General features: G+C 50.0%; 1 protein-coding gene across 1 annotated transcript; it reads left to right on the top strand.

Moving 5' to 3' along the window:
- Positions 1 to 673: 673 nt before the first annotated feature.
- On the top strand, positions 674 to 24,257 carry LOC138293819 (neurofilament heavy polypeptide-like). The gene is made up of 2 exons (XM_069233143.1): positions 674 to 702; positions 23,801 to 24,257. Exons 1-2 carry the CDS (start codon positions 674 to 676, stop codon positions 24,255 to 24,257), a joined length of 486 nt encoding a protein of 161 aa, XP_069089244.1.
- The last annotated feature ends 765 nt before the right edge of the window (positions 24,258 to 25,022 follow it).

Genomic DNA, 25,022 nt, shown 5'->3' with positions numbered 1-25,022 from the left:
ACCAAACTCAAGTCACAAATTACAAATTTGTGTAATCCTTTGAAATTCCCAATTTTAACTGTAACTGATTCTGTAATCAGGTTTGTCAAATGCTGGTTTGCAACTCCTACAATCCATACTGTCTTTCCTGAAAGGGGCAAGTTGGGAACTTCTGAAGTTCTCACTGTAGAGCGTGTAGCTTGTGTATCAACTAAAAATGAGACTTTGTGACCCATCACTCTTTCTTTTACATATGGACCTTTCTGGTCTACTTCTAATGAAGCTGCTAACACAAGTTCTTCTTCATCCGAACTCTCACTCACCCAGTCATCATTAGCTTCATCATCACTGTGCAATGGGTATTGGTGTATTGTGTTATTACTCGTGTTAAATCTTTGATCTGTGCCCTGCTGAGGAAGCATCATATGCTGCTGCTTCATTGGGGCTTGAGGTATCTGAATTTGTTGCCTTGGTACCATTTGAACTTGGGGTTGCATTTGCTCTGACTGTGGCATCTGCAAATGTGGCATTTGCATCTGTTGCATGGGCTGAGGACCTTGCGCCTGATTCACATTGTTTTGGAAACCAAAATGTTGACCTCTACTCTTGGTTCTCTTATGTTTGGAAAAGGATTGACTTAATTCATCTGTGGGACAACACCTTCCTGTCCTAACATCGGACACTCCTGCTTCCAATGTCCGAAGCCTCAAAAAGCGTGAAAAGGTAACGTTCTTTTAATTGCCTGCATATCATTCTAAGTAACTAGAGTATTCAAATCGGGACCACAATTCACATTTCCAATTCCAACTCGACTTCTACCTTTAGCCTGATTCGGAAACCACATGTTTCCCTGCTGCTGCTACGGAAAACTCCCTTGCATTCCTGATTGTGCTGCTTTAATCTGCATCACCATTGCCTTCTCTTTCCACTTTCTCTGCTTCAATTCAGTCTCATCACTACAGTACTTAGCATATTGTAGTACTTCATCAATTGGCTTTGTTTGCCAACAATTCAAATGACTCTTAATCATCTGGCTAATTTCAGGTCTCAATCCTTCAACAAACCTGAACACAAAATGAATCATGTCTTTCGGCTCAATTGTTTCTGTACCACTGTAATGTTTGAATGCCTACAACAATCTCTCATAATATGCATGTATAGACTCCTTTCCTTCCTTAGCTGTCCTGTCTATTCTCTGCCAATCGATATTCTTGGGAGAAATGTTCATTTTCAAAAATTCAACCACCTTATCGTAATATTTCATTACTTCGGGAGAGGGTGCACCTGTTGCTGGATCTCGTGGAGGTTCTCTTGTAGGCCAACCTACACTTCTTTTGCATTTAAACATGCATCTTCTGGAACCACTATCTCTAGTAGAGTGTTTAAATCCTCCCACAGGCATTTTGCAAGCTTCACAAATGTATTTGTTTGCTGGTACCATTCCACTGGTTTCTCTCACAACCTCGGGTAATCAGTGGTAAACAGCAGAATATCACTTCTGCTCCAAGGGACATGGACAAAATTCCCTCCCAGAATTTCCCTCATTGGCAATATTTTCACCAGGTTATCAGTCTGCTGCACATTAACAGTTAAATTTGCAGAATCCCTTTTCTTCTTGTCGTGTTTCATCACCCATCTGCCTTCCCATTTATCTAATGCTCCCCATGTCTGAATGCTTTGGATTAATTCCCTAGTGTGAATTTTCATTCCTGGTATTCTCATGTTCTCGATGTCTTTGGAGTCAAATTCTAATCGGTAACTTCTCTCAAATACTTTGTTTTCTCAATTTCTGTGTCATATTTCTCTGCTAGGTCTGCTAATACTGATGTACCAATCGTGCTTTGTTTGTAATTAGTTTGCACAAAAAGCACAACTCATCTTCTCTATATGAGTCAAGTCTGCCCAATCCAATTGTTCCCTTGATTAATTCTTCTTCTTCTAATTTAAGCCTGGTCAAATTAGTGGACTGCCCCCATGTGAATCTTCTGGTGTACTATTCAGCTTTTCCAGCCACTTAATTGTTGGGATGTAAAACCTTGTAACAAGATATGGTTATTAACTATGTTGGGCATTTGTTGCAACATTCATGTGTACTCAAAAACGGGTTGGGACCTATCTCTGTTCTCCCCGGATTGTTCGGTGGAGTCCTGGAATAACTCAAGTAAATTAAGGGACCTGTCATGTCAAAAGTCTGCTTCATCGCAGACATAACTCCTGTATTTACATTAAGGGGGTCATTCTGACCCTGGCGGCCACCGACCACGGGAGCACCGCCAACAGGCTGGCGGTGCTCCAACGAGCATTCTGACTGCGGCGGTTCAGCCGCGGTCAGAAGCGGAAAGTCAGCGGTCTCCCGCTGACTTTCCGCTGCTCGTTTGAATCCTCCATGGCTGCGGAGCGCGCTCCGCAGCCATGAGGATTCTGACCCCCCCTACCGCCATCCTGTTCATGGCGGGAAAGCCGCCATGAACAGGATGGCGGTAGGGGGGGTCGCGGGGCCCCTGGGGGCCCCTGCCGTGCCCATGCCAATGGCATGGGCACGGCAGGGGCCCCCGTAAGAGGGCCCCGCAAAGTATTTCAGTGTCTGCCTTGCAGACACTGAAATACGCGACGGGTGCCACTGCACCCGTCGCACCTTCCCACTCCGCCGGCTCGATTACGAGCCGGCATCCTCGTGGGAAGGGAGTTTTTCCCTGGGCTGGCGGGCGGTCTTTTGGAGACCGCCCGCCAGCCCAGGGAAAAACGTATAATACCCTCCGCGGTCTTCTGACCGCGGAGCGGTATAATGGGGGCGGAATTCTGGCGGGCGGCCTCCGCCGCCCGCCAGAATCAGAATCACCCCCTAAATCTTTTCATTTTTACACTTGAATTCAAAGTCTTTTGTTCATGGCTCTTATTATTTCCCTGGGCAAGCAATGGTATGACTGGACAAATAGTAATGGGTACTGACACAGCGTCTGGACTCAGTCAAACATTTTGATCTCTAGGGTACATTATTCCTGTATTCTGAATTGACAATGCAGACATCTCTGTCTGTGATCCTGTTATGGGGGTGTTTCTTGGGATTATCTATGCTTGCACCGGGGGAGCAAATTTGGTTTAGACTCTATCTGAATCAGTTTCGGCTTCTGATAAATCTGTCTTATCTGTGAAACTTGTCCTGTTAGCACCATTAAACTTCTTGCAGTATCTACAATAGGTACATCTGGATAAATTCTCTGTTTGTCAATCTGCAGCATAGGTGTCTGGATTATTGAGGTGTTAGGAACATTGGAGCTAACCCGTACCTGCCTTGGTGTAGTTTCAATGGGCAATGGAGCTGTAGGATCACACTAGTACTTGAACCTATCTCATGTTCTGCATATGACGGGGATGACTTCTTAGCAGCCGCAAAATAAACTCATCATCGTCCGATTCCTCATCACAGGTCAAAGATTTTCTTGACTCTTTTGAACTTTGCTGTCTTTCCTCAGAGGGATACAAATTCCTCTTTTTGGAACACTTTATAGCATGGCTCTTAGGGGGTCATTCTGACCCTGGCGGTAATTACCGCCATGGCGGAGGTCGGCGGTAGCACCGCCAACAGGCTGGCGGTGCACCGCTGGGCATTCTGACCGTGGCGGTTCAGCCGCAGCCAGAAGCGGAAAGCCGGCGGGCTACCGCCGACTTTCCGCTGCCCGTCTGAATCCTCCATGGCGGCGGAGCGCGCTCCGCCGCCATGGGGATTCAGACACCCCCTACCGCCATCCTGTTCATGGCGGCTCTCCCGCCATGAACAGGATGGCGGTAGGGGGTGCCGCGGGGCCCCTGGGGCCCCAAAAAGTATTTCAGTGTCTGCCCAGCAGACACTGAAATACGCGACGGGTGTAACTGCACCCGTCGCACCTTCCCACTCCGCCGGCTCATTCTGAGCCGGCATCCTAGTGGGAAGGTTGATTTGCCCTGGGCTGGCGGGCGGCCTTTTGGCGGCCGCCCGCCAGCCCAGGGCAAATGTCAGAATCACCGCTGCGGTCTTTCGACCGCGGTGCGGTGTTCTGACGGAGGTACCTTGGCGGACGGCCTCCGCCGTCCGCCAAGGTCAGAATGACCGCCTTATTCTCTTGTGTAATTGCGGGAAACATCTTAACTCCCTGTAAAGTCTCAGTTCTCCCAAATTTCTATTCTGTATCCCATCTTGCTTCAGCTAAAGTTTTCTCAGCTTTTCTCATTCTCCTCTCAAATTTCTGTTGCAGTTGCTGTCTGGCAACTAACTTCCAAATAGCTAAAGCTTCGAACTGTGCAGGTCTCCGAGGAGGTCTTGAATCATACATTACTCTCTTCAAATTTTCTATGATTTTCAAATTGAATGTTCCATGGGCAGGAAACGCTAATCTACCTTCTTTTCTGTCTCTTTGCACAGTCGTTTTAGCCAAAGACATGGCGCAGCACCTTGTTCTTCGAATACGATATTTGCAGGTGTACCTTCTGGCAATGTAATCTCTCCTATTCTAACTGGAATTAACACACATACTTCTTCTATCTCAGTTTCCCTGACTCACAAGCAAAATTCGACCAGCAAAATTTACTCTCAACTGATCATTGAGTCCTCCTGGTACACATAGGATTCACCAAAACTCTGAGTTTGTCAACCACGCCTGATTGACCTATTAAACAGACAAATGACAGCATCAAACCAAGTGTCTCATACACTTATACAATACTCTGGACTATCAGACCACGCAGGGTCTGCATACCAACAACCATGTGGGCAATTTTAGAGCACAAAGCGCCACACACATGTAAAGTTCGACATCTTCCCTACACACACTCTTTGGAGTACGCAAACTCCCTAAGCAACTTCATTGGAGTATGCAGACCCCCTAATCACTCTCAAACATCACAATTCACCTGCAATTTACTTAAGCCGTTCAAGCGCAAAACCTATACCATTCACACTCTCACTAGGAACAGTGAGGATATCTTCAAACAAGCATTGACAAACTCCAATTTTCTGGGAAAGTCATGGTAGGTTCTTAGAGAGACATAGGCCCTCATTACAACCCTGGCGGTAATTGCCGCCTACCGCCGTGCTGACGGCCACCAAGATACCGTTAGCGCGGCGGTATACCACTACAGGTATTATGACCCACACTGAGAAATCCACCACTATACAGACACCCACACAAGTCCGCCAGCACAAAGGTCAGTGATAAATTGGCGGTACCAAAACCCACACCTTTACGCCAGCAGGAATACGCCCACAGTATCAGGACCCACGAATCACTGCTGCGGTCTTTCAACCGCGGTAAACCATTGGCGCTACACACCGCCGCTCTCAAAATACCCACACATTTACAAAACACCACCACATTGGACAATTCAAACTACACACATCTGACACACATACACACACAACACCCACACACTCAGACCACTATAAAACACCCACCCACATTACTCACAACCCTTTCAATGAAAAAAAAAATTGCCAACAGAGAGAGACACAAGCCATGAGCACCCACTCAATCTAAGCCACAGAAAGCCATCACCCATACACCATCCACGCACCTCACAGCACACACCACAACACATCACCCCACACATTACCCCACATATCCTCACACATATCACTCACGCCACATCCATGGCACCCCAAAGACACCCAAGGTTTTCAGAGGAGGAGCTAAGGGTCATGGTTGAGGAAATCATCCGGGTAGAGCCACAGCTATTCGGATCACAGGTGCAGCAGACGTCCATTGCTAGGAAGATGGAGCTATGGTGGAAAATCGTGGACAGGGTCAACACTGTGGGACAGCACCCCAGAACAAGGGATGACATCAGGAAGAGGTGGAATGACCTACAGGGGAAGGTGCTTTCCGTGGTTGCAAGACACCGGGCAGCTGTACAGAGGACTGGCGGTGGACCTCCACCTCCTCCCCCACAACTAACAACATGGGAGGAGCAAGTCTTGGCAAAAATGCATCCTGAGGGCCTTGCAGGAGTAGCAGGAGGACTAGACTCTGGTAAGTCATATCTTTACTACTATATCCCCCACCCTACCTGCATGCCATCACAAACTCCTACCCCTATCCTCACTCCCATCACTCCACCACCTCACATATACCCCACTATCACAACCCACCCATCCCAAAACCAAGCCCTGCATGTAACACCAATCCAGCCAGAGAACATTGCCAAGAGCCCCGCCAGGAAATAGGACTCTCCTGATTGTCACACTTCTGTCCCACTCTGTCACCCTGTCCACCTTGAACTGCCATTACTCCCCTTCCTATGCCCCATTGGACAATGCACCTGTGATACCAAGAGGCTAGACTCTAACTGGACATTCCTCCACCATCACCCCAACCCATTGCACATCCCCCTCTCCGTATGAGCACTTAAATAAACGTTCTTGGAACAAATACAAATCTTGAGTCTGTCAAATGATTGAAATATGTATTAGTATGACATTCTGAAAACATTGCAAGTCATATGTACAGTTGTATATACATTGGTATGACCTTTAGTGGGCAGCAGTAAACATACCAGAAGCCAGAGTGAGCCACAGAGATCTGAAAATAGCGATGCCAAAGGGTACAGTAAGTGGCCATTGACATAGCAAAATCAGGCTGCCATGTACAATGTCCAACACAAAACCGAAAAGTAAAGTGAAGTTACAGTGTCTTACCTGTGTGTCACTGGAAGTACTGCAGTAAGATATTACTTCTTTTGTCCACATCTTCTTCCTCTGCCTCCTCTTCCTCACTGTCCACAGGCTCCACCGCTGACACAAGACCATCTCCAGGCTCATCCTCCTGCAGAAAAGGCACCTGGCGTCTCAAGGTCAGATTGTGCAGCATGCAACGATGATCTGGCACACCTTCTTGGGTATGTAGTACAGGGATCGACCTGTCAAATGGAGGCATCGGAACCTGGCCTTCAGGAGGCCGAAGCTTCTCTCAATTATCCTCCTTGTTCGCCCATGTGCCTCATTGTAACGTTCCTCTGCCCTTGTCCTGGCATTCCTCAATAGGGTCAGTAGCCATGAGAGGTTGGGGTAACCAGAGTCACCTGCAAATATCGAGGGACAACTGTCAGACACACACTAACCCCTAGGAACAACCCCATACCCAGACACCAACATATACTGGGTGGGGACCTTGGGCTCACCTATTAGCCACACCCGGTGCCTCTGGAGTTGGCCCATCACATATGGGATGCTGCTATTCCTCAAGATAAAGGCGTCATGCACAGAGCTAGGATACTTGGCGTTCACATGGGAGATGAACTGGTCCGTCAAACACACCATCTGCACGTTTATAGAGTGATAGCTTTTTCTATTCCTGAACGCCTATTCATTTCTCCGGGGGTGGGGGACAAGTGCTACATTTGTACCATCTATGGCACCAATGATGTTGGGGAAATGTCCCAGGGCATAAACGTCAGCTTTCACTGTGGCCAAATCCTCCACCTGGGGGAATACAATGTAGCTGTGCATGTGTTTCAGCAGGGCTGACAACACTCTGGTCAACATGTTGGAGAACATTGGCTGATACATCCCTGATGCCATGGTCACTGTTGTTTGGAAGGAACCACTTGCCAGGAAATGGAGCACTGACAGGACCTCCACTAGGGGGGATACCTGTGCTGAGATCAGGTCTGGCTCCAATTGGGCACACAGTTCTTGGATTGTGGCCCTATCAAGTCTGTAGGTTAGGATAATGTGTCTGTCCTCCATAGTCGCAAGTTCCACTAGGAGTCTCTACACAGGAGGATGTCTCCATCTCATATTCATCTTCAGTGGTTGAAGCCTATGGAGGAAAATGGTGAGCAGAGGGATATATTCACACATCAATTGACATAATGAATCATCGTTTCCTTTACAGAACCTGTATATGAATCTGAGAGTCAGTTGCTGTGCCAATGTCTGCTGTGACGCAGTTAGGTGCCATGGCCTGTGCCCCCCTGAAATGGCGGCTGCGTGACCAGTGAGGAGGGACAACTGGAAATGAGGTAATTCCACTGATGTTGTGCGCTGTTGCGATAGGCGGTCGATGACCGCCGCACAACTTCGCATTGGTTATCATTGGGCCCTATGGGTTCCAAAAGCCAATGGCAATGTACGCCTGCGGTGATGTAACACACCGCCACGGACATGACCGCCATTTTCTATCTCTTCACTCACTTGCTACCTGACCTTCAACAGGAGAGGACCCACACTGCAAGTGCTGCTGTGACCTGTGTCTGGAAGTGACAATCGCTCATGTGTCTGAAGAAATGGCCCCTGCCTTCACTGCGGAGGAGTTGGAGAAAATGGTGGATGGGGTCCTACCCCAGTACCTGTTACTCTACTGTCTTCCAGACAAACAGGTACACTGTGAGCATGATGCGTGGGCCATGCCCCTTCCTCACCTTGGCAGATGGTGGTGTGACCTTGGGTCTGGCAACTGGAGTCTTTGAGGTGGCCTTGCTGGGTGGTTGTGGCTCCTTCTCCTTGCTGGATCCTGTCCCCCTCTTCACCTTGCCAGTTGGCAGAATGGCTTTGGCCTTGGCAGGGGTTGGTGGCACAGTGGCTGGTATGACGGGTGCCCCTTTTGAGCCTCTGATAGCTGGAGGAACCACAGCGGACATCGACTTGGTGGCTGAGGTGCTGGCCTGGGTTCTTGCCACCCTGGACCAAGGGGAAGGATGGGGGAGGGGTATGGAAGAGGTCAAAGTTGGCAACGAAAAGCTTCCTATGGACACTGGGGTGGGAAGAGGGAGAGGGTTTGGGAGTGGAGGAAAAGGGAGTGGTTGTAGGAGGTGTCTGACTGCTGAGTTTGGGTGCAGGTGCATAGGCTGGATGCTGTTGTGAGTGGATGGCTGTTGGGTGGGTGGGTGCTTGCGTTTGTGTACTTTGGGAGGAGGTGTCATAGACACACTGGGAGAGGACACAGGGGACATGTGCATGGATGTGGGGGTGGTGACTGCCAGTGAGGGGTGTGTAGTGATGGGTGTGCTGTTGATGGAGGTAGTGGATATAGTGCATGCAGGTGTGAGTGGAGACGCTGCTGGGAGAGAGGTGGACGAGGAGGAGGAGGGGGACACAGTGGAGTCAGTGGATGTTGGTGTGTCTGCATGGGGATGGTGCTTGTGTGAGTGCCTGTGAGATGACGTGTTGTGCTTGTGTTTGCCTGAGCCACTTTTGTGTGTTGATTTGGGTGAATGCTGGTCTGAAGGTGTGCTTGGGATAGGTTGAGGTTGAGGGGATTGGGACTGGGCCTGGGTAGAGGAAGTTGGAGGAGGGAGGCTAGAGACACGGGCAATGCCTGCCATCAGTGCTGAGGCCAGAGCCTGAAATGCTCTCTGTTGGAATGCCATGCCAGACTGAATGCCATCCAGGTATGCATTTGTTTGTAGCAAATCAGAAGGGTGACAATCAGGAGAGTCCTATTTCCTGGCGGGGGTCTTGGCAATGTTCTCTGGCTTCTGCCTGGATTGCAGGGACCGTTTGCAGGGTGGTTCTCCTTCTGCAGGGGGTGGGGTGCTGGTGGCCTGTTGGTCCTGTGGTGGGGCCTCCTTTCCACTAGCGCCGACGGAGGTGGAGGGCTGTTCTTCGGTGTGGCTAGTGTCAGGGGCCCGTTGTTGTTCCACTGCCTCCCTCATAGTCTTGCCCATGTCTGCCAGCACCCCTGCAATCGTGACCAGGATGGTGTAGATGTTTTTGAGGTCCTCCCTGATCCCCAGGTACTGTCCCTCCTGCAGCCGCTGGGTCTCCTGCAACTTGTACAGTATCTGGCCCATGGTCTCCTGGGAATCATGGTATGGTCCCAGGATGTTGGAGAGTGCCTCCTGGAGAGCCGGTTCCCTAGGCATGTCCTCCCCCTGTCGCACAGCACTCCTCCCAGTTTCCCTGTTGCCCTGTGCCTCTGTCCCCTGAACCGTGTGCCCACTGACCCCAGGTCCCTGATTGTCCTGTGTGTGTGGGGTTGCCTGTGGTCCCTGTAGTGGTGGACACACTGCTGATTGACGTGTCCTGGGGACAGTGGCATGGGCCCGCTGGGTGGGTGATGTGTTTGTGTTTCCTGAGGAGAGAGGCTCTGTGGTGGTTTGGGACTGTGGCAGGGTAACTGACTGTCCAGAGGTCCCTGATGGGCCAGGTTGGTCATCGTGATCTAGGCGTGCAGAGCTGGTGTCATTAGTGTGGGCCTCCTATGGGGGGACTGGATGTTGCTGGCAACTCCTCTTCAGTGACGTTGAGTAGGGGTCCTATGGGGATGAAAATGCAATGTTATTGTATGTGCGTTTGCCATCTTGTTCGTGGGTGTGTTTCCCTGTATCGTTGAGATAGCCCTGGCAGCTTAGGCTTGTGTGTGTGGTGATTTTGTGGGCTAAGTGATTCTCTCTAATGGGCATGCTGTGATGATGGGTGTCCATGCAGGTCTGTGATGCGGGTCGATGGATTGGTGTTACTTGCAGGGCTTGGTTTTAGGATGGGTGGCTTGTGATAGTGGGGTATATGTGTGGTGGTGGAGTGATGGGGTGAGGGTAGGGGTAGGAATTTGTGATGGCATGCAGGTAGGGTGGGGGATATAGTAGTAAAGGTATGACTTACCAGAGTCCATTCCTCCTGCTACTCCTGCCAGGCCCTCAGGATGCATGATCACCAAGACTTGCTCTTCCGATGTTGTTAGTTGTGGGAGGAGGTGGGGGTCCACCGCCAGTCCTCTGTACAGCTACCTGGTGTCTTGCAACCACGGAACGCACCTTCCCCCGTAGGTTATTCCACCTCTTCCTGATGTCATCCCTTTTTCTTGGATGCTGTCCCACGGCGTTGACCCTGTCAACGATTCTCCACCATAGCTCCAGCTTCCTAGCAATGGACGTCTGCTGCTCCTGTGATCCGAATAGCTGTGGCTCTACCGGATGATTTCCTCCACCATGACCCTTAGCTTCTCCTCTGAAAACCTGGGGTGTCTTTGGGGTGCCATGGATGTGGTGTGAGTGATATGTGTGCGGATGTGTGGGGTGATGTGTGGGGTGATGTGTTGTGGTGTGTGCTGTGAGGTGCGTGGATGGTGTATGGGTGATGGTGTTCTGTGGCTCAGATTGAGTGGGTACTCCTGGCTTGTGTCTCTCTCTGTTGGCAATCTTTTTTTTGTTGAAAGGGCTGTGGGTAATGTGGGTGTTTGTTTTATATTGGATTGGGTGTGTGGGTGTGGTGTGTGTATGTGTGTATGTGTGTCAGGTGTGTGTAGTTTCAAATGTCCAATATGGTATAATTTTGTTAGTGTGTGTGTATTTTGAGCGCAGCAGTGTGTATCGCCAATGGTTCACCACAGTTGAAAGACCGCCGCGGTGATTCAAGGGTCCTGATACTGTGGGTGTATTGCTGTTGGTGTAACTGTGTGGGTTTTGGTACCGCCAATTTATCACTGACCTTTGGTCTGGCGGACTTGTGTGGGTGTCTCTATAGTGGTGAATTTCTCATGTTGGGTCATAATAACCGTAGCGGAATACTGCCGCGGTCACGGTGTGTGGTGGCCGTCGGCACGGCGGTAGGCGGCATTTACCGCCAGGGTTGTAATGAGGGCCTAAGTACCCTTCAATACAATCCTGACAACCTTGTCCAACTGTCAACACCAGGACAGTGTGCGCTCTACGGGCAGCATAATGCAAAATGACAAACCTTATGCAATGTACTAATTCATGCATTATGTGTTGATATTGTATATTAACCTTTTGCATTGCAGGTATTTATCTTGAAATGTCATTACTGCTGTTTGTATTGTATTGTTCATTTTCAAGGCTTTGCTGCAAGAATACTAGGGGTGGTTAGTGTGTGGTCCCTATTCTGAGCCTTTCCAGACGCCTTTCCTGGAGCCTGGCTGGGTGTGGCATGTGGGCGGGGCTTGGGTCTATTTAAGGGACCCAGCCCAGCTCCACGTGCTCATTATTCAGAGGTCCCGGTGCAGAGCAGCAGCATTTCCCTGAACTCCTGTTCCGGAGGCCTACTTAGGCATTTACCTGGCCTGTCCTCATTATTTTGATGATCTTCAAGCAGGGCTGTAAGGCGGAAGTTGGGGTAGGGCCCGACTCCGTTTCTAGAAGCATTTGAGTTTTGGCCTTGTGATTTACAGTGTGCGCGATTCATTCTTGGCAATTAACCCTTGCAGTTCGGAAAGGCAGAATGCACGATCATTTCGAAGCATTTGAATCTTGATGGTTGAATCAGCAACAGTGTGCGTGATTCATTCTTGGCAATTAACCCTTGCAGTTCGGATCGGCAGAGTGGGCGATCATTTAGAGAAATTTTTATCTTGATGGTTGAATCGGCAACAGTGTGCGCGATTCATTCTTGGCAATTAACCCTTGCAGTTCAGATCGGCAGAGCGCGCGATCATTTCAGGTATTTGAGTCTTGATGCGCAGTCTGGCAATAAGGTGCGCAATAATTTCTGGGCAATTGAATCTTGAAACTCAGATCTAACAGAGTGTGATCTTTCTAGACATTCTACTCATTGATTCTTGTTAAGACGTAATTGCTATTCTAAGGACTAACTTGAGAGAGTTCAATGTTCAGAGTATGTGATTATAAAAAGATGTTATTTTGAAAACGCTCATATGAAAGTCTGCGTAATCCTTCTTTTATTTCCAGGTATCCAGAGTTAAAAAGGTCACGTCATTGAAAAGTTCTTGATCTCTTATGTTATTAGAGTATAGATAATTAAAACAAAGTTCATGAAGATTAATGTGAATAACTTTGTTATTGTGTTCTTAACTCTTGCTTCCACAGGTCTCCTTCCCGCTGTTCCCAAGCTAAAACCCCATCCCCCACTTGGCCATTCTTTAACTCTGTGCTATTATAGTTAGTAGAGTTTGGAGCTACCAAGAGGTGGACGTATTGGGAACAGGCGCAAACCCCCGAGGATCCGGTCTCGCTGACACCAACTAACATGTACATTACTATGGCCTAACTGTGGTGGTGTTGTTACAAATGCATAGCTTGAGTGTGTCTGGACTGTTGCTGCACTATTTACCATCCCTGCCTGCAACTATACTTATTTATGCCTGGTGAAGGTCCCCAGACTGGTCCTTCCCAGCCTCCTGCTGAGCAGCCTGGAAAGACACTATTTGTGCAGCCCCTATGCTTATTTGCTCATCATTTAGCTGTTGCTGCTGATGCCCCAGTTGCCTCTATGTAGGATCCAGACTCCAGAAGGTTATCTGGGTTTGTCCCTGAAGGCTTTTTCTCATTACTCTTATCACCATCTGCCTCTTTTGTGCCCTGCCTGCCATTCACACATCCATGTTGGATGCACACACATGCTCAGGGATCTCCTCTCTTCCACACATTTCTTCGCTCCTGCAACCCTGAGAGCTTTTGTAGTTTTGCATGCTGCCTTGGTGCATACTCATCGTGGTACTGTGCCCTTTGGAGCTGCTCTATTTGCTCTATTGATTGCACCATGTGGTTGCTGAATCCTTAGCCCAAGAACCACTCCTTGGCTGTGTGTGCCCACTGCCGCTCAAGCCATCTCGATGATTGAGTTAATGTCATCCGCACAGTCCGGTGTCACTCTCAGTGGTTGATTGACTTCTGCCATTCCTCATGGTTCTGATGTGTGAGCATTCACCTCCTTGTCTTGATGATAACTGCTTTTCTTTTCTGGACCCAGGGTGAGCCTTCTATGGCTGTTGGTGTGACCCGGTTGCTTCCCAACTGGTTCTTCCAGAACCCCACGAAAGGGGGTTACATACTTGTTGTTTCCCCACCCCGGTACTGAGCCTCCCACTCGGTCACTGGCCTGGAGGCAGGGTAGAGCCCAGGTGCCCCAAAGCATAACTGGCAAGGCTCTTGCTGCTTTGACCTGGAAGCTCCAGTTACAGGCTGCTCCGGTAATGGTGCTCCTTCCCTGCTGGTTGTGAGGAGGTATTTTTATGTAGGTGATCCTCGGGTTTCTTCTCCTCGAGGACCTGTGTCCCCCTCTTTTTCTACTCTACAGGTTACCAACCGCACCGGCCTGCAGCACAATTGTCCCAAAGCACATTGGGGGTGCTGTCCCACTGCTCACATTTTGTGCTGCAGAGTCTCAGTGACTCATTACACCCATTGGCTCATTTGAACGTCCCAGCCAGTCCTCTGACACAGATTCTGGGCGCTTTGCCTCCGAGTGGGGGAGGTAGTAGTAGTTGGCCCTCAGTCATCCTGTTATTTGTTCCCATTCCCTTCTCCCCCCAGGCCACCTTCTTTTTAGGTCAAGCATGCAAACACTTTGACCTGTTTGTAAGTATTGTTTTTTTTTAATCACACCCATGTCACGCCCATCACTTTCACTCGTTCTTGGGTTTGCCTTTCAAAAATCACTTGGGCTCTCATTATGACATTGGCGGTAAAAACCGAATACTGCCGTGCTGACTGCTACGTACATATCGCCGCGGAGGCAGACATTCGTCCGCCATATTATGACATACACATTCAAAACTGACAGAAAACAGTCACAACCACAAATCCGCCAGAACCACTGAATGTGATAAACTGACGCCATGAAGACTGGCGGTGTCCCACTTGCGGGCCGCGGTCAGATCGGCGGTCCACAGCTCAGATGCCCGTTTCTGCCACGGGCCGATTTTCAGGTCGCGACATGTTTTTTGGGCTGCAGCATGACCTGAGACTTTCCCTTTGAGCTCTGTTTCAAGCTCTGCCCACCTTTTATCCCCCTAGTTTTACTTACCTGTTTTTTTACAGTTTTTCTTCTTTTCTTCTTTTTTCTCTTTTTCTTTTGTGTTTCTTCTTGGCCATATTTTCTCTTTCCCAGGAATCTGTGTTTCCTTCCCTGCATGCTTTGCTCCCTACTTTTTATACTAATGCTATTTTTCCATTTACTTTAATAAGACTTCCACAATCCAAGATGGTGTCTTCATTACTTCCTACATGCCACTTCCTGTTTGTCAGTGTATAAGCACAGTTGATCTTCTGTTTTCTGCGTGGCAAACACTTTCGTGCCGGTTGTGCTCCTCGCTCCTGTATCCTGTGATTTTGGACTTCACCTGCTTTTCCCTGTCTGCAGTTTTTGTTCCATACTTTTTGTGCCTCACTTTTTTTTTTCTTTATATCTTTTTCAGGAGTTCCTTGATCTGAGGTTTTTCCCAAGTTTAGGTTTTTTCCTCTGGGACTCCTTCTAGAGGTTACGGCCTGCTTGGTGTTATCTATTAACAGCAGCACTGTGGCTACTGGAAAGGGTCACCCCTAACTTAGTCAATCCAGAACAAGCAAGAACCCTGGTGGTGTCCAGAGACTGGCAGATTACAGTGGTAAGAAGTATTTTGACATAAACTGTCAGTACTACCATCCATACAGTTACACCACCAACACTACGCCCTCCAAATAATGACCCACCAATCACCACAGCCGACATTCAACGACAGTAAACCATTGACGTGATGGCAGATAAGGCCACACAAAGACAAAACAAGACAACATTGGCCAGAACAAAAAACCCATACCTGACACAAATATACGCAGCACACATACCCACCAATAGAACTATGAAACACACACCCACATCACCCACAATCCTTTGCTAACATGACAAGACCGCAATAGCTAGCTATGCAAATCACAGAGACAACTTCACACACACACCACAACCACCCATTCATCTGTCATGCACCACACACCCAACACCCCACCACATTACTCTACTTCCTCTGCACAACACACACACCACACAACACCCATGTCCCCACAAGGGTACCGCCCCTTTCACTGATGAGGAGTTGCAGGTCATGGTGGAGGAAATAGTCAGGGTAGAGCCACAGTTGTTTGGAGCACAGATCCAGCAGATATCCATTGCCAGGAAGATAGAGCTATGGCAGAGGATCGTGGACCGGGTGAACACCATGGGACAGCATCCACGAACAAGGGATGACATTAGGAAGAGGTGGAACAACCTACGGGAGAAGGTACGTTCCATAGCAGCAAGGCACCAGCTCGCCATCCAGAGGACTGCCGTCGGACCCCCACCTCCTCCCCCACAGCTGACAGCATGGGAGGAGCAAGTCTTGGCAGTCCTGCATCCTGAGGGACTCACTGGAGGTGCCAGAGGACTGGACACTGGTGAGTCAATTTTACTACCTATCCCCCCATACCTGCATCCCACCACCACCCCTCACCCTGAAACACATCACTCTGCTCTATCCCACACAGTGCACCACCACAATTAACTAACCCAAATGCCAAGCCCTGCATGCCATACCCACTGCATGCACATCCCTTCAAGCCCTGCATGTACTCTCACCACCAATGCAAAGGTGGCAGGCATACAGCAATGATATAAGGGAAGCCAGGAGAATATGTCACAGACATGTATCATAATACACCACTTACATCCACACAGGTGCCCCAGCCACTGCCAGCAGTGAGGAGGTGGCACGGCTACCCAGTCCCCCACCAGAAGATGCCCCCAGTGATGACAGCAACTCTGGAGTTCTGGATCTGGATGAACTCCCTGGCCCATCAGGGACTACTGGTCAGTCAGATAACCCAGCCCACAACTTGTCCACCCCAGAGCCTCCCCCCTCAGTATCTAAAACCACAGCAGCCACCCAACCTCCCCAGGCCTCTGTCCCCAGGATACGTCAATCAGCAGTGTGCCCACCTGTACAGGGAGCCCAGTGCACACCTCACAGGCAAGGCAATCAGGGTCCTGGGGTCAGTGGGCACACCATTCAGGGGACACAGGCACAGGTGGCCAGGGACACTCAGAGAACAGCTGTGCACCGTGGGAGGACAGGCCCAGGGAACCGACTGTCCAGGATGTACTCACCAATGTCCTGGGGGCTTACCAATAATCCCAGGACAAGATGGGTCAGGTGATAGACATTATGCTGGAGAACCAGCGGCTGCAGGAGGAACACCACCAGGAGATCAGGGAAGAATTGATCTCCATAGCAGGGATGCTGGGTGATATGGCCAACATCATCAGGGAGCACACATCACACCAGCGGGCCCTTTCCACTAGCCAGTCAACTGACCAGCCCTCCACATCTGCTGCAGCTAGTGGACAGGATGCCCTGCCACAAAACCCACAGGCCACCAGCACCACTCCCCTTGCAGAGATGAACCACCCCGCAAACGTTCCCTGCAATCCAGACAGACACCAGAGACGCTTGCCAAACCCACGACCACCGCCCGGAAATGAGCCCCTCCTGAATGCCCCCCTTGTTTTCCACTGTGTCACCTGGTCCATTTTGAACTGCCATTGCTCCCCTTCCTATGGCCCCTTGGACACTGGACCTGTGCTACAAACAGACTGTACCTCTACCCTGGACTATTCCTAACCATCACCCCACTCTATTGCACTTACCATTGTAGAACAATTTTCAATAAACACCCTTGAACACAACTTAAGTAATAGTGCTTTATCTACAGGTAATGTACAATGCAACAAACTGTAATGAACGGCATGATCCTATGTAAATGTCCAGTAACATGTTGACCCATCCAACAAATGTGTCTCAGCAGTCTGTACACATCACAGCAGTACACTGTTGGAACAACAACAACATCTGCAATAATGGAAGATATAGATGCCAGTCAGGTGGGATGCAAAGGGAATAACTGGCATCATGCTGCAATCACATAGTACAACACTAAAATGTAGTCTTGCTTAGTTCAACAGTCTTACCTGTGTGTCATTGGAAGTACTGCTGGATCAAATGTGACCTGTAGTCCTCATCCTCCTCATTTTCTTCCTCCTCATTGTCCTTGGTGTCCACTGCTGTCACAGCTGCATTGTCACCCCCTCCTCCTGCAGATAGGGTACATGCCGTCTGAGGGCCAAATTGTGCAACATGCAGCACACAACGATTCTGCAGACCTTCTCAGGGGAGTACAATATGGATCCACCTGTCAGATGGAGGCATCTGAACCTAGCCTTCAGGAGACCGAAGGTCCTTTCGACAGTCCTCCTGGTATGCCCTTGGGTATCATTATATCAATTTTCAGCCCCTGTTATCGGATTCCTAGCAGGGGCCATGAGCCAGGACAGGTTTGGGTAGTCGGAATCTCCTCCAAGAAGTGAGGGACGCATGTTAGCCTTGCACAATGGCAGGGGATATGACTCCTGAAGGAATACACAGACATATATTGGGTGGGGACTTAAGCTCACGTATAAGCCACACACTGTGCTTCTGTAGTTGTGCCATCAGCTGTGGGACACTGCTATTCCTCAGGACAAAGGCATCATGCAATGACCCTGGATACTGAGCAGTGACGTGGGAAATGTACTGGTCAGCCAGTCACACCATCTGGACATTGAGTGAGTGGAAACTCTTCAGATTCCTGTACACTTGTTCATTGGCCCTGGGGGGGACTAAGGCATTATGGGTCCCTTTATTGGCCCCAATTACATGAAGTATATGTCCTATTGCATAGAATCCAGCCTTCACAGTGGGTAAGTCATCTACCTGGGGGAATGCTATGTAGCTGCACATGTGTTTGAGCAAGGGCGACAAAACCCTTGCAAGCACAATAGAGAACATTGGCTGTGACATCCCTGCAGCCAAGCCCACTGTCATCTGGAAGGAGCCTGTTGACAGGAAATGGAGCACTGTGAGTACCTGCACAAGAGGAGGGATTGCTGTGGTGCTACGGATAGCAGGTAGCAGATCAGGCTCCAATTGTGCACACAGCTCTGTGATTGTGGCCCTGTCCAGACGATAGGTGAGTATGATGTGCCGGTCCTCCAGTGTAGCCAAGTCCACAAGAGGTCTGTATATGGGTGTTTGCCTCCTCCTATTACTCCGCAGTAGTTGGTAGCTAAGGGACCCAAATGTAGAAAAGGAGTGTCAACAGGAACCATGAACACACTACAGCAGTGTACACAGAGCATGTTTGTTTGTTGGACACTGGAACTGTGTAGGTGAGTACATTCGACTACAATGACGCACTTATTAATCTGTACATGTATACCAGAATTATAAAATGGCACCCGCTTGTCCTGTATTCAGGGACAGGAGGAAGTGATCTCACACCACTGGCATTGGCATCATGCTAGAAGGCAGTCCGCATTGCCGTGCAATTCCTCATTTGCTAACAAGGCCTGTCATGGAGTATGGGAACCAATGATGAACAACACCGGTGGTAACGGTGTTCCCCGTCGTGGATGTGACTGCCATTTCCTTTCTAACACTTCACTTGACTCCTGACTTTCCACAGAACGACATCACTTCTGCGTGTGCTGCTGGGACCTGTGTCTGGAACATGCCATGGCTTGTGTGACAGGGGAAAGGGCCACAGCCTTCATGTCGGAGGAGTTAGAGTGCCTTGTGGATGGGGTCCTACCCCATTAGGGCCAGTTGTATGGGCCTCCAGACTAACAGGTGAGTACACCATGGGTACGTTGCATGCAAAATGACTGCATGGAGATGTGTGTGTTTGCTGGCAGTGTGTCAGGTGTGGGGGAGGGGAATGGCTGGTGGCAGCATCAATGCAGGGGTGCAGGTCATGTGTGTGCCTGATGAGGAGAAATGCTTTTAGTGGGCCATATGTGTGACAGGCTGGATTGTCAGGTTCATGGTGTCCCGTCTTCTTTGTTTCCTCTGCATGTCATCAGAAGAAGGGTTTGTGGTGTGCTATCAAGGACATGCAGACTCTGGGGGGGGTCTATAGCAGGCAGAGCACCCACTGCAGGAAACGGTGGGAGGACCTGAGACGCTGGGCCCGGAAAAACGCAGAGGCCCAGCTGGGGATGGCCTCCATATGAGGAAGGAGTGCCTGTCGGAACCTGACCTCCCTGATAGCCTACATACTGGCCGTGGCGTACCCAGAGCTGGATGGGTGCTTGAGGACATCACAGCAGCCATAAGGGGGTGAGTACAGTGTGTATGTCAACCATCTATGTTGGCTGGTGTTAGACCTGACAGCTTTAGGGTGGTCACCCCTAACTTTTTGCTTGCCTCCCTCCACTTTTGAGATACTGTTTTTGCTGGTTCTTAGACTCTGTGCACTTTACCACTGTTAACCAGTGCTAAAGTGCATATGCTCTCTCCCTTTAAACATGGTAACATTGGATCACACCCAATTGGGCTATTTAATTTATTTACTTATAAGTCCCTAGTAGAGTGCACTATATGTGCCCAAGGCCTGTAGATTAAAAGCTACTTGTGGGCCTGCAGCATTGATTGTGCCACCCATTTACGTAGCCCCTCAACCTTGTCTCAGGCCTGCCATTGCAAGGCCTATGTGTGCAGTTTCACTGCCAATTCAACTTGGCATTTAAAAGTACTTGACAAGCCTAAAACTCTTCTTTTTCTACACATAAGTCACCCCTAAGGTGTGCCCTATGTAACCGCTTGTGCAGGGTGCTGTGTAGGTAAAAGGTAGGACATGTACCTATGTAGTATGTCCTGGTAGTGTAAAACTCCTAAATTCGTTTTTACACTACTGTGAGGCCTGCTCCCTTCATAGGTCAAGATTGGGGCTGCCCACATACATTGTTTGAGTGGTAGCTGCTGATCTGGAAGGTCATATTTAGTATGGCCAGAATGGTAATACAAAATCCTGCTGACTGGTGAAGTTGGATTTAATATTATTATTTTAGAAATGCCATTTTTAAAAAGTGAGCATTTCTCCGCACTTACATCTTTCTGTGCCTTACAATCCACATCTGGCTAGGTTTAGTTGACAGCTCCTTGTGCATTCACTCAGACATACCCCAAACACAGGATACTCAGCCTCACTTGCATACATCAGCATTTTGAATGGGTCTTCCTGGACTGGGAAGGTGGAGGGCCTGCTCTCACACAAAGGACTGGCACACCCCTTACTGGGACCCTGGCAGACAGGATTGAACTGAAAGAGGACCTGGTGCACTTCTAAGCCACTCTTTCAAGTCTCTCCCACTTCAAAGGCACATTCGAGTATAAAAACAGGGGCTCTGCCCTACCACCTCAGACACTTCCTGGAGAAGAAACCTAAACCAGAACCTGCACCCAGACAAGAAGAACTGCCTGGCTGCCCAAAGGACTCACCTGACTGCTTTCTGAAGAAGACTTCTGCCTTGCTGTTGCCCTGATGTCTTGCTGCTCTCTTGTTTGCTGTGGAAGTGCTCTCCAAGGGCTTGGATAGAGCTTGCCTCCTGTTCCCTGAAGTCTCAGGACCAAAAGGACTTCTCTCCTGCAGCTGAAATCCCCGTGTGGTGAAAGTTTACACACCGCCTGGCAAGATCGATGCACAGCCTGCTCGCGGTGAAAAATTCACAGCACGCCGAGTCCGAAGTGATGCAGCCCAACATTGCGACAGAAGATCGATGCATCGCCAGTGATGCGACTGGAACTTCGACGCACGGCCCTACTGGATCGATGCAAGCCGACTCAGAACGACGACGCCCGACTTCCTGAGAGGAATCGATGCAGCGCCTGCCATGCGGAAGAAAATTCCACGCATTGCCAACTGGAATCGACTTAGCCCTTTGACTTCGCTCCGCAAGCCCAGGATTCCACGCATCGTCCGCGGGGCATCTGAAAATCCCGCAACCCGAAGAGGAGCCAAGTATATCGCCGCCGGATATCGATGCAACATCTTCCCCACGTGAAAAATAACAACGCAAGTCCATGTGCGAAGGGGCGAAACCGACGCACACTCACTGATTTCCATACACCTCCTCCTCTGCGGTCCCTTGCGAGGATTTTTCTACATAAACCAGGTACTTTGCACTGCAAGAGACACTTGTTGTATCTAGGAGAACTTAAGACACTTTTTTATTGCTTTTACAGTAATATTTTAACCCTATGACACTTGATATCACTTTCAGTGATATCCCTACATTTGCTTATTTCATCTTTAATCGTTTTGACCTGCATTTATCCAGATAAATATTATATATTTTTCTAAACACTGTGTGGTGTATTTTTGTGGTGCTATATTCTGGTATTGTATGATTTATTGCACAAATACTTTACACATTGCCTTCTAAGTTAAGCCTCACTGCTCAGTGCCAAGCTACCAGAGGGTGGGTACAGGATAATTTGGATTGTGTGTGACTTACCCTGACTAGAGTGAGGATCCTTGCTTGGACAGGGGGTAACCTGACTGCCAACCAAAGCCCTCATTTCTAACAGCTGGCATGGCATTTGGGTGCAGAGTATTAGTCAGTGGATGCCCCAATATGCCAGTTCAGATATTGCTGCGTGGTCCAGCTCAGGATAATAGGGTTGAAAGCATGTATTAGATAGCCAGGTAGGTGACGTCCCATGTCAGGCAGGGCTTAGGTGGTCCCAGTTGGAGTGTGGCTGACAGGGCTTGGCTCCTACCTGCTGTGGTACTTAGCCAATGGTAGGCCAGTGTGGTCCATATTGCCTATTCTCAGTGTCAGTGTGTGACAGTGATGTGTCTGACATCTGAGCTGTTGGTGCTGAAATTGACCCTATGCTCCCTTTCTCTCCCTCCCCTCTCTCCTTTTGTCATCCTCTCCATGTGTGCATTAGCATCATCTGGTGTGGCACCGATGAGTGAGGGAGCTGCAGCCCACAGGACCCAGGAGGCAGAGTCCACTGACGCTGAGGGGACCAGTGGGATGGAGGGCGAGGGGAGCACGATGGCAGGGACATGAGGTGACACCACTGACTCTGAATTGTCCTCCGATGGTAGCTTCCTGGTGGTGACTGACCCTTCTGGGACCACCCCAGGTACAGGTTCTAGCTCCATCCACCATACCAGGACCGCCCTCTCAGTAGCCCCCCACTGAGTTGCCCGTGCCCACTTACCCAGAAGGGTGGCCATCTCCATCACCCCAGGCACCTTAGTCAGCACCGTTGCCCTCAGTGAGGAGGCTATTGACCTCCTGAGATCCATCTCTGTAGAGCAGTCAACCATTGTGAATGCCATCCAGGGGCTGGCATCCCAGATGCAGCAATGCAATGCCTTCCTGGAGGGCATCCACAGTGGGTTGGCAGCCCTACAGAGATTGTTTCAGGCTCTGGCCTCTTCACTGATGGCAGCCAGTGTCCCTGTTTCATCCGTTCCCCCCTCCTCCTACCACTACTTAGTCCCAGTCTCCTTACCCCTTAACCCATCCCACGCTCATATTCTGACAAGCGTGCACCCAAAACAACAAACAACACTCACACAGACAAACACAGGCAGCACACTTAAGTCCACAAGCACTCACACAGCCAACACCCAGATGCACACACAACATCATCCACTACCTCCACTGTCTCTCCCTCCTCCTCCTCCCTCACAGTCACATCCTCACTCACACCTGCATGCACTGAATCAACATTCCCAGATCCTGCCACCTGCACAGCCTTGCCCACAATCACAACAGCAGACCTGCAGACATGCACCCCACACACCACATGTGCAGTCACCACCACCACATGCAGCATATCCACCTCACTTTCAGACACCACCACAAATCCAACCACACATCATGTTTGCCCTTCCCCCGTCTGCTCCCCCTTCCAGTAACACACACACACACACTCGTACTCAGTCCCCCAACACCTCATGCAAGCACAATGTCCATGCCCTGCACCCAGGTCCAGCACACCTCCTCCTCCTCCAACAACCACTCCCTCTACCTTGACTGCCATCCCTCCTCCCACATCCCAACCCATTGTCCCTAAGAAGCTTTTCCTTTCCCGCCTTGACCTCTTCCCTTCCCCTAACCCCGTTCTGCCCATAAAAGGAAAGTCCCAACACCCAGGCCAGTACCTCAAGCATCCAATCTGACACAGCTCCACCCCCAAAGTCTCCAGCTGGCACTATGGGGCACATGAGTGTTAGGCCGGACCCACTCAACATGGACTCTCCTCACCCCCAAATGGAAGGCTAAGGTTCCCCCCCTCCCAAACAGACCACCTACAAAACTCAGGGCCAAGGAAGCCCCAACGAAGTCCCTGCCCAAGGAGGCCCCCCAGAAATCAAAGGGCAAGGAGGAGCTCCAGAAATCAAAGGCCAAGAAGGCCCCCCAAAAATCAAAGGCCAAGTTGGAGCCTCAGAAATCAAAGGCCAAGGAGGCCCCCCAGACATCCAAGGCCAAGGTAGAGCCCCAGAAATCAAAGGCCAAGGAGGCCCCCCAGAAATCCAAGGCCAAGGAGGCCCCCCAGACATTGAAGGCCAAGGATGCCCCCCAGACATCCAAGGCCAAGGTGGAGCCCCAGAAATTAAAGGCAAAGGAGGAGCCCCAGAAATCCCTGGAGAAGGAGGCCCCACAGGAACCCCTGGACAAGGAAGAGCCCAGAAATCCCTGGAGAAGGAAGCCCCACAATGTAGTGGCCATGGAGCAGCTTCCGGAACCAGAGGTCGAATAGCAGCATCCAGAACCAGAGGCTAAGGGGCACCATCAGTAACCAGTGGGCAGAAAGCCCCCTCCTCATTCTGGGGGCAGCCAGCCCCCTCCTAATCCTGTGGGCAGGAATCCTCCTCCAGAACCAGTGGGCAGCAAGGTCCCTTCTCATCCTGTGGGCAGGGAGCCCCCTCCAGAACCAATGGGCAGCCATCCCCCTCCTCATCCTGTGGGCAGCCAGCCCCCTCATCATCCTGTCGGCAGGAAGTCTTTTGCAGAACCAGTGGGCTAGGAGCCCCTCACAATGAGTTGCAATCCCAACCCACCCCACCCCACCCCTGCCCCTGAGGTGCCTGCCCATTTCCAACATGATGCCCCTGAACAGTGGAGTCCCGATGTTGTCAGGAGTCAAGCTGGGGCTTGGACTTTGCCCTGTGGGCATTAGTGACTTTGGACTGGCATTTGGGCCTGCATTTCTTTATTTCTGCAGTTGTGCATGTTTTTGCATTTTGCATATTCATACAAAAGGAATACTGTGGTTGGAACTATGTATGTGTCTTGCTTTTATTTACTCCGGGTTTCTGTTGCTGCTTATTCCTGTGCATGTGTTACTGGGTGTGTGGTGTGTATATGGTGTGTGTTGTGTGTGTTGTGCGTGTGGGTGTCATTCTCCCCCCTTCTCTCCCACCCTTGTGTGCTAGGCGCTGTACTCACTGTCGTCGTCTTTGTCGGACTTGGTGCTCCAGGACGGCCATGGCGTAGTACAGCATTGGGAATACTTGCAATTCAG

Source organism: Pleurodeles waltl, chromosome 4_2 (assembly GCF_031143425.1).
Source record: "Pleurodeles waltl isolate 20211129_DDA chromosome 4_2, aPleWal1.hap1.20221129, whole genome shotgun sequence".
NCBI classification, from domain to species: Eukaryota; Metazoa; Chordata; class Amphibia; order Caudata; family Salamandridae; genus Pleurodeles; species Pleurodeles waltl.
The sequence above is the reverse complement of the archived record's forward strand: the minus strand, read 5'-3'. Positions and strand labels throughout refer to the sequence as shown.